General features: G+C 45.8%; 1 protein-coding gene across 1 annotated transcript; it reads right to left on the bottom strand.

The window, feature by feature from the left end:
- Nucleotides 1–2,874: 2,874 nt before the first annotated feature.
- Nucleotides 2,875–4,730, bottom strand: LOC100273463 (putative cytochrome P450 superfamily protein). Its single transcript, NM_001147900.1, has one exon. It carries the CDS (start codon nucleotides 4,719–4,721, stop codon nucleotides 3,075–3,077), a length of 1,647 nt encoding a protein of 548 aa, NP_001141372.1. The 5' UTR covers nucleotides 4,722–4,730; the 3' UTR covers nucleotides 2,875–3,074.
- Between the last annotated feature and the right edge of the window lie 6,097 nt (nucleotides 4,731–10,827).

The following is a 10,827-nucleotide window of genomic DNA, read 5'->3' on the forward strand; positions in this document are numbered from 1 at the left end:
ACGAGACACGAATGCTGCTGAGAGGCAAGCATCTGCAGACAACCTGCACCAACTTGGCATATATAATGGCATGTACATGTTCTATAAGCGTTTGTGTGGACTGAACCCTCGTTCTCCAGACCCAAAGAGACCGGAGAACTGCCAAGCTTTTCTTTCTATCCCAAGCATGCAGTTTCAGTAGCTTCATTTGCTGATCGATCTTCTATGTCAGCGCAAGTCTGGCAAGTGGCTTGGTTTCCAAGCAGGTCGGGGGGAAAAAAACATTCAAGCAATCGGACGATCTAGCTTCCTGTACGTAAAAATATGTCACCTGAGTGAGGCCTGAGGGCTGAGGAGGATGAAATCCAAACGAGAGGTGCATATTTCATATGCCCAAGGAATATGCCGAGGAACATGCGGATATTTGGAATAGCCCATGGAAAAGGTTGCTGAACGCCAGGCTGTACAAGGATCAGGGATGGCAGGTGCCAAGAAATACTACAGTGACTCAGTGAGTCTGCAGGAAATACTGGGGAATTGGGTGCGAGTGCGACACAATACAGGTGCAGAACGTGCGCGCTGCGCGCAAGTTGCCGAATCGCTAGTGCGATCCGGGGCCGGATCTCACGACCCGGCAGCCGGATGGGCCACGCGTGGCCCACTCACCAACCTTCCTGGGCTTTATTTCGATACGCGGGTCCAGGACGGTGGGCCTGCTCCGGGGGAAAATGTGTGGCGCAGATGGCGGCATGGCGCATGGTCCCGCGAGCCGTGGTAGGCGCCACCTGCTGCTGTGGTGACGTCACGCCGCTTACATCCTCGTGATTTGTCCGGTTACCCACCTTCCTATGCACTGTGCGCTCGTGGTTGAGCTTGGATGTTCTTACTGAAATTTCAGTGCATGCTTTTTTTTTACCTCTCATGGATGTTTAGTGCACATTTATGTGCAAGACTTCTGGAAGCGGCCGAGCAATAGAGAGCAACTTGAAGGTGGACCGATCTTTTTCACTGTACTATGGGGTGTTTTCTTTTTATCACTTCATGTTTACTTAGTGTTTATAGTTAAGTGTAAAGTCGGGTTCTAACATTTTTAGAGCGTTCATCTTAAGCTATTCATTTAGTTCTAATCTATACCAACCTATACTACTTCTGTAGTGTTTTGTCTCTATAAATTACAGCTGCAGTAGTTCAACTTTAATTCGAAGCGATCAACTAGTTAACGAATGAAACAAATATCTTGAGGCAACGAAAGGGGAATTAATTATTGCTTACTTCTTCCGTCCACATGAATTAGTCGTTTTAGATTTGTTCTAAGTCAATCAATATCAACTTTGATCAGTTATATCGGATGTTTCGTAATATTTTACAACATAAAAGTAAAGTTACTAGATTCATCATTACTTTAACTACCATAATATTTAATTATTTTTTATTAAAATGATCTAATATTATATATATATATATATATATATATTGTTGGTTAAAGCTTAAATAGTTTAAGTTAGGACAAACTTAAAACGACTAAATCATGTGAATAGAGGGAGAAATCAATTTGGTTGGTCATCGCACGTTCATGGAAGCGAGCGTGATTGGCTTCCGCTCACCATCAGGCGTGATTCGTGAACGGGGATTGATTCATTTGCGTCGTACATTTACAAACAAAACTACCGATGGTCTGATTCGGTCACACCAAAACCAAAGCAAACAAACCAAACAGCTTCTATAGTCATATCGGTCTCCATATGGTCTACGTTGACTGGCTTGCCGCCGTCCGCCTCTCCGTTGGAAACCTGACACGGACGACTGGACACCACCTCCTCGTTTCTCATCAGTCAGGAGACTCAGAAAACGTCCGTGCCAGACACCCGAAGCAAACATTTCGTTTTTGACTGGGCCGTTAGAAGAATTACAAATCTAGCCCAACAGGTTGCACAGTACACGTACTGAGTCCTGTTCGCTGCGAGGCCCATGCATGTCAGAGGGTTTTGAGGTCGGGCTTACAATTTTACATTGAATGCGTGCTCTCCCTCGACACTCCCGGTATGTCAGAGGACTTCCAAGCGAAGATATTCTGATTATCCGAAGAAAAGAGGCGAGCATGATTTCCTATTATGGATCCAGGCTGAGCCTAATGTTGGTGATATCATCTTGGTTTGTATTATTGCGAAATTAATCTATTTTAAGTTTGATTAACTGACAACAATGTGGATTACTGTAATATAAATATTGTATAATTTTTTAAAACTCTAAAATTGATGTATAAAAATTAAATAACTCAATTTAGGTTTACATGGAAAGCTGAATATGGGAAAAGGTTAGAGAGAAGGTGAAATAGGGGAATGTATATAATAATAAATAGAAAGTACGGATACGAGAGATGAAAGGGGAATGGTTGTAAATTGTAATGACACTTTACTTCGGTTCATGGCTTCATGCCAACCTTGACAGCACTTCCATTTAAATGTGAACTTCAAGAATCAAAGGCCAGACCATCGATTGTTGATAGCTTCACAATTGTTACATAATATATATAGTGGATGATAGTCTTTTTCAGTGATTGTTTAATCATATTTATTAAACTATGTCATTTTTTAAGTGCACGAAGATGACATAATCAAGAGTATCATCTTCTAAAAAAGCGGCAACAAAAAAAAGATAATTAGTATAAACAATTAGATAAGTATGTTTTTCCTATATTTGAATTATTAATATTATATCTGAACTGTTTATATTGTAATTCATTGTAACTTCTAATTTAATATTTGAAATTAGGATTTATCATGTGTTACCTACTGTTTTTATACCAAATTATTTTGAAATTTTATAATTATTTATCGAATACATGAATTATGTTTCAAAACCATATATGTAATAATTTTGTATGATTCATCCTTTATCCTAAATCCACCACCACATCCATCCACACAAAAATACACAGTTACAACCATAAAACGCCAGGTAGCCACAAACCTAACAGTCTAATGAAGGGGGTGCAGAGAAAACGATACGACTTTGGCATGCAGAGGCACATCACATAGCAGAAAAAAGTTCAGCAGGAAGAAGCCCGAGCCAATGTGCGCGGGCACATGCAAGGCTTATGCAGCTGCTGCAGTTGTGGTCGGGATCACAAAGGCTCCCAGCTGCGGTGCGTCCTCCGGTGCCGCGACGTAGCCGGCGAGGTCCCGCGGCTTGACGTGCACGCGGAGGCCGTTCTTCATGAACAGAGTGAGCGACATCTTCTGCTCCACCTTGTGCCCAGGGACGAGCTCGACCGAGTGGCGCAGCAGCACAGCGGACGCGATGGACTTCATCTGCAGGTACGCCAGGTCCTTGCCCAGGCACGTCCGAGGCCCGCCGTTGAACGCCACGAAGCGGTACGCGTCCTTGGGCGGCTCGAAACGGGTCCCGTCAGCCGAGAGCCAGCGCTCGGGCCGGAACTCAGCGCAGTCCTTCCCCCAGATGCTCTCCATCCGTCCAACCGAGTAGATGGAGTAGGTGACCGCTGAGCCGGCCGGCACCACGGTGCCATCGGGCAGCACGTCGTCCTCCACCACGTACTTGGAGTCCTGCGGCACCGACGGGTACAGCCGCAGCGTCTCCGCCAACGCTGCCTTGAGGTACACGAGGCGGTCCAGCTCGTCGAAGTCCAGCGGCTCCTCGGTCCACCTCCTGCTGTCGTCGCCCCGCGTCTCCCTGACCACGGAGACGATCTCCAGGACCACCTTGCGCTCGACGTCGCGCCGCAGCATGAGCATCCAGAAGAACCAGCTGAGCGCGACGGACGACGTGTCGCGCCCGGCGAGCACGAAGTTGAGCGCGACCCACTGGAGCACGTCCTCTGGGAACGCCCTGCCGCTGCCGTCGCGCTTCTTCATGAACCTGGAGAGCAGGTCGTCCGACGGCGTCGCCTTGCGCGCCGCGATGGCCTCCGTCATGTACTGGTCCACGGTCGCGAGGCTCTCGCGGAGGCTCCGCTCGCTGCCGACGCCGAGCGCCTTCTTGACGCGCCACAGGAAGCTGGGGAACAGGAACCTCTGCAGCGTCGCCTCGGTGGCGGAGTCGAAGGCGTTGGCGAAGGGGTTCTCCTGCAGCCCCGGCGACAGTGTCTCGGGGTCCTTGCCGAACGTGAGGCCGCAGATGTTGTCGAAGGTGAGGCGCAGGAGCAGGTCCTGGAGGTCGACGCTCGCGGCGGCCTCGCAATGGTCCGCGAGGATGCTCCACAGGCGGTACTTGATGATGCGGTTGGCCCAGCGCGCCATCGCCTGGCGCAAGGTCCGCGTGGTGAACTCGAGCGCCGCCGTCTTGCGCTGGAGCAGCCACGTCTCGCCGTCGGAGTTGAAGATGCCCTGGCCCAGGAGATCGTGGAACGCCGCCTGCCACATGGGGCCCTTGGGGTAGTTGTCGAAACGCGCGCGCAGGATGTGCTCCAGGTTCCGCGGGTTGCACGTCACGGTCACCAGCCCCTGGCGCCGCGCGAGGAACGGCATCGGCAAGATGCACGTCTGGTACGTGGCCGCTTCCCCCGTGGAGCGCAGGTTGTCGACGATCCAGTCGTGAACCCGCGCCCGGTTCAGGACGACGCTGGGCAGGCTGCCGACGAGGGGCCACATCCGCGGCCCGGACAGCCCCCGTGTCAGCGCCCAGAACCACACCATGTACATCGACACCAATGCCGCCGCCGCCGCGGCGACGGCATAGGGGTGCAAGTGCAGTTCACCGGCATCCAGTACGGTAGTGGCCATGCCGGTGCGTTTTAAGCTTTGTGATCGCGCCTGGTTGTGACAGCACTGTGGCGATATAATTAGGAGGACCGGGTTTAGGCTCTGCGATTAAGAAATTGCGCTGTTCTTGGTGAGTTGCGAAATGTGTTTGGCGCCCTCGTGTAGTCGTGTATATATCTCTCTCCTCTGCACACGAGCCGTGTGGTGAGGCTTTGCACTGCGCCCACGTCTGGCAAGATTTTGAATTCATCAAGGACAAATAAAATGCGTTGCTCTTGTCCATACTTCTTGCCCATTCTGCCTAACAAGAATAGGCAAATGTTCCTCACTTCAGTGAACTAATCTAACTGGGGTTGGTGCCTTCTGTTTCAGGAATTGTAACGGAAAGCAAGGAGCGCTGTAGCTGTAGGTATTGCCCAATGGTTTTTGCTATAGACAATTCAGTGCGTGTGTTTCCTTCAAGAACTCTCGCTTTCTTTTCTTGTTAGTGCGGACTGCCGATGAGGTTGCCCATACTTTAGCAAATTTATTTCGTCAATCATTTCACCTTTCACGTACTAGAATCATGCATTGCTCCAACATCCACCTGGTAGCAATAGTCGGTGAGAAATATGTTGCCTATTACTTCCCATCCAACATATATCGAACAAGCAACAAAAGACCAAAATTAAATGCACATCAAGCCAAAAAAAAGAGGCAGATGATTGACATCACATTATTATCATACTCAGTGTCGGTCCGGTTATGCTAGGTCAAGGTGAGACCCTATAACTCTTCGCAACCATAAGATTACCGGACGACTAGCCCAACACTGAGTTAAGGCCCACCATGTGAAGTCGCGGTCCAGCAGGGCTATTTCCGTAGGCTGGACCACCATCATCACGAGTAGAAAGAGGACCCTTCCCTTTTATATCCTAAGGATCGGACCTTACATTGCTCTATCTTTAGAGAGGGATAGGAGGAGAGAGGGGGAGAGACGAAATAAAGAGAGAAGAAGTCTTTCATTCGTTGTCGTGGTCCCCTTCTCATGGTCATACAAAATAGCGCTCCTGGACATAGTGCCGCCTATTGTTCCTGTCCTTGCGATGGGTTTGTGGCTGACGTCCTCGTGGTGATGCGTGGCGGGTCCCATGGCGTAAGCCTATGACTCGATTGACACGACATGGTTCCTTCCGCCATTATGGGATCAGACATGACACCCTATCTTGTCTGGTGCTGAGACCGTCCCTGAGAGGAAAGTTATATCTATGTCTTATCACCTGGGCTCCGAGCGTCACACACTATCGTGGTCGATGTATGCTTGCAGCTCTGGCTCAACGATTAGACTTGCTCGACAGGGGGACCTAGTCGCTCGCTACGCCTCGTAGGCTTGCTCGCGCGGGGGACCTGGTCGCCCGCTACGCCTCGCGGACTTGCTCAGTGGGGGACTTGGTCAGATGGGTCATTCTTGGTGAGTTTCGTGGGGCTCTCTTTTGGTACCCCGTTCCTAGGTGCCCGACAGCAACCCTTAAGCCTTTATGCAAACTCCTTGGAGTTGCGTACATGCTTTCGTCCTGAACCAGTTTTTTTAGGTGCGCGCAAGCGCATCTGCTAGATATAGCCCCGAGTAACTTGTTGGAATTGCTCGGGGTTTACCGGTAAATTCTGCAGTCTAGGGGTACACCCTTTTTGCAGTGGTCATCTGTGAGACCCTGTTTGGTTTTGGTAATTGATTGACAACTTATATGGACTAATAAGTGTTTATGTTGAGATACACAGGTGATTAGTCCACAGGTACACTAGTGTGAGTTATTTTAGCCATGGTGGTGATGTGGCTTGGTGATATTGAGATGCTCAACTAGTGTGATAGAGGAACTTCATGCTATGGACAAATGGTAAAAGGTATCATGGTTGGCTACACTTATGGATGCCCATTGTTCATCATTTAAGGAGATGGAATTGAATGCTCAAGGCAAAGGTATAACAATAGGTTTTTGTTTTACCGGTCAAAAGGTGCTTAGAGGTTGATAATTGACCGGGTTAGTAGGCTAGATAGCCGGTCTATCAAGAGGGGTCAATTATCTTACTTGACATGTCTTTAGTGCCTCATTGCTCGTATAGTTGGTGCATTTGCATGAGGCTAACAACGCTTTGGTTCGTGTAATAAAACTTATTCAAAAGCGATTTCTTGAATGTGGGCTGAATTGATGTACCGCGGACCGTCCGGGCCAGCATGGCGGACCGTCCGCAGGTCTAACTTGAGATGATGGGCAGAAACACAGAGTTTCTGTGTTTCGTGAAGTTTTTGTACTGCGGACCGTCTGGTCCCAGGTGGCGGACCATCCGTAGTTGAAGGACTGGTGTTTGGACAGAACTCGAGTAGTTCTGTTTTGGTTTTATTTTTTGAACTGCGGACCGTCCGGGGCCTGAGTGCGGACCGTCCACAGTACAAATATTTTGTATTGCGGACCGTCCAGGGTCCAGGTGCGGACCGTCCACAGTACAAATATTTTGTATTGCGGACCGTCCGGGGTCCAGGTGCGGACCGTCCGCAGTACAAATTTCAGCAAATGTGCAGAGTCAGCAAAACTTCGTTTTGGCTTAGTTTTATGTATCGCGGACCGTCCGACCTTGAGGGGCAGACCGTCTGCAAGTCATTTTTGAATGCTCTGACATTTTTATAACCGTTTATAGCCGTTGGGATTCTTGTGCGAACAGTCCGGGCTTGTATTGCAGACCGTCCGAATGTGCGCAGAAAAGGGGCAATTGACCCATAACGGCTAGTTTTGGAGAGGGGGCTATATATCCTTGTGTTGCCCGGGTTGAAAGCTAGTAGGAGGCTAGTTGGAACACTTGTGAGCATATTGGAGCCTTTCCTCTCCCTCTCTCTCACTCATATTGGTTGGGATTGCATTCTAGTGAGATTGAGAGCCATCTAGTGCATTGCATCAAGTTGTTGATCTTTGAGGCACTAGGGAGATCATCAAGTGAGGTCGTTGGCTTGTTACTCTTGGAGGTTGCCGCCTCCTAGACGGCTTGGTGGTGGTTCCCCGTGAGCTCTTCAAAGGAGATTGTGAAGAGGCCGCGGTGGTGATTGTGAGAGGTGTTGTGCTTGCCTCGCCGGAGCGGTGAAAAGCAACTCTAGTGGAATCGAGGTTTGAGGGTTCATTGACCAATCCGGCTCAAGAGATCAAGTGGAGACTTGACAGAGGAGCGGTTGGGTGCTTTGAATCTACCTCAACGTGGACTAGGGGTGACCGGCAAGTCATCGACACCACGGGAAAAAATCATTGTGCCACGTGTCATCATCTTCCCGTTGGTTTGCAACTTTCCTCACTAGCTTGTATTTACTTGTTCATATACTTATGCTAGTGAGTATTTGTTGCTCGTATATGCTCTTGTATATCTAGTCATATCTATAATAAAATAGTTGCTCACTTGTTGTTAGCTTGTGTAGCTAATCTGTTATACTTAGCTTGTGTAGCTAAGTAGTTGTTTCTCTCTAGTAGTGCTTGTGCTTTGTGCTCTTTGCTTACTAGTATGTTTAGGAGCTATCGGTGTGCTTAGAATTACATTTGCATAATTTGTATGTCGTTGCTAACTAGATTTGTATGGGAGAGCTCTTTCACTATCTTGGCACCTTAGTTGCTTCAATTAGAATCTTTTGTCAGGTGTTTGTTATAGTTAGAGGAGTGTAGTCTTGGCTAAACCAAAATAGTTTTAATTCCGTATTTATTTGTGTTAGCCATTGTAATTAGTTTTAGAAAGGACTATTCACCCCACTCTAGTCCGCCATCTCGACCCTTCAAGTGGTATCAAAGCCTGGTTCTCTCATTTGGGGGTCTTAACCGACCCGAGAGTAAGCTGGATGGCGACTAAAGGGCTAGAGGTTACTTGTGAACCACATATTTTTGATGGCACACATTTTGCACAGTGGAAAACTTGCATGAGCCATTATTTTCATACAATTGATGTAAAATTGTGGTGGATCATAAGTGTAGGCTTTTATGAACCTTTTGATGAGAACACGAAAGATCTCACCCAAGCCAAAAAGAAATGCTTACATCTTGAACACCAAGCTACTAACATTTTATATCAATGGATAAGTGATAAGGTGTTTAAGGAAATTATGTATATGGAGACCGCTCATGATATTTGGACATATCTTGATGACATATATGGGAGGATCTCTAGCGAGGATGTTGAGCACATCCACAACACGGTGGTTGTGAAAGATTGCTCCACCTCATGGTCAAGTGATGGTGATGAAAGACACACCACAAGTTCACTTGATAATGATGATTGTGTTGGCTCTAACTCAAGTGATGCAAATGATGTTTCTATCTCAAGCATACTTGATGATTATGGTGATTGTTCATGCTCGGACAATGATTTCGCTACTACAAACCCATCCATTACATCACATTGCTTCATGTCACAAGGTAATACGAAGGTATATAATGCTAATATGACTAATCATTCATATTCATATGATGAGCTTGTTGGTATACTTGCTAGCATGGACATTGCTTTAGAAATTGAGAAAGATAAAACAAGAAACTTGGAAAATGAAAACTCATTTCTAAAGTATTCATGTGAACAACAAAAGCATCTACTTTATGTTGTTACTTGTTCACACGAGGAGCTAAAATTGAGTCATGAGGAACTTAGTGTTGCTCATGAAAATTTGATACAAGAGCATGCTTTTCTCACTAACAAATTTTCTAGTAAAGAAAATAAAACTAGTGAGATTTCATCTCATGAATTATATGATCAATTGAAAAATGTTGCTAATCCATGTGATGAAGACAAGAAGCATGTATCCACCTCTTGTGAAGATTTATTAGCTATGCCATGTTCTTCAACTATAGATTATTATTATTCTTCCTTGTCTTGTGGGACTAACCTTTTGAAGGAAAATAATAAGCTCAAAAACAAAGTGAAGAATTTAAGCAACATGTTTGAGAGGTGGCATAAATCAAAAGTCACTCATGATCTTATATTGAAAAATCAAAGAAGACAACATGACAAGAGTGGCCTTGGTTTCAACAAGAGCAATATCAAAGGCAGGCAATTGAAGGTAAAAGGAAATAAGATATCTCACTTCATGTGCTATAAATGCCATGAGATGGGTCATCTTGCAAAGGCATGCCTTAATAAAAGGAAGCTCAAGTTGAAGAAGGAAGAAAGGAGGCTAAAGCATGACAAGTGCTTCAAGTGCCACACTTGGGGTCACCTCACCTCAATGTGCCCAACCAAGAAATTAGTGAAGCCACAAGTGAAACCTCAACCAAAGCCACGAGTTGAGCAAAGGAAGGATCCCCAAAAGAAAATCAAGATTAACCATGAATATAATGGTGATGTGGGGAATAAAAAGAAAACAAGAAGAGAAAGAAGAAGGCATTCAATATATAATCAAGATAACATGATGAGCACAAATCAAAAGAAGAAGGATGATTTGGCTCAAATCAAGTACTACATGTATGGTGATATGGGTCACTTTGCCTCGAGGTGTCCCAACAATCTTGAGAAGAAAGCTCAAGCAAATGAGAAGAAGCAAGACAATGTGAAGCAAAATTTGAGAAAGAAAGAGAAGGCTCAAACAAAGAGAACTTGCTACACATGTCGGGAAAGAGGACACATAGCAAATTCATGTCCTTTAGGTAACAATTCTAAGCCTATTTTAATTCATAATAATATTATGCTTAGAAAGGATGGCAATGGTACCTCATTTGTTGCAATTGCAAAACATCCCGCTATTCATACTAAGGCAATGCCTAAGTATGTTGCTCCTAACTTAAAAGGACCCAACTTAGTTTGGGTACCATCAAAACGTGGATGATCATGAACAGGTACCTTGGGTGTTGGAGGCTTGATTCAATAATATTCATTTAATCATCATATGTTGAATTAAGTGTTGAAGACTTATAAAATTCTATCCCAGTGCCAAGTCAATAATAAGTGAAGTCCAAATTCTATCAAATACAAGTGCTTTATTCAAGTTGGTTAAATTATGAATGGGTTGCAAATAAGTTAAGCTCAAACTTGCTATTGGATGATCATGAGGTATATAAAGTATAATAATTGTTGATCAAATTCATTTGAATGCATATGAGTTGATTGAATTGGATATATATGCATATGTTGC

This window comes from Zea mays, chromosome 8 (assembly GCF_902167145.1).
Source record: "Zea mays cultivar B73 chromosome 8, Zm-B73-REFERENCE-NAM-5.0, whole genome shotgun sequence".
Taxonomy (NCBI): Eukaryota; Viridiplantae; Streptophyta; class Magnoliopsida; order Poales; family Poaceae; genus Zea; species Zea mays.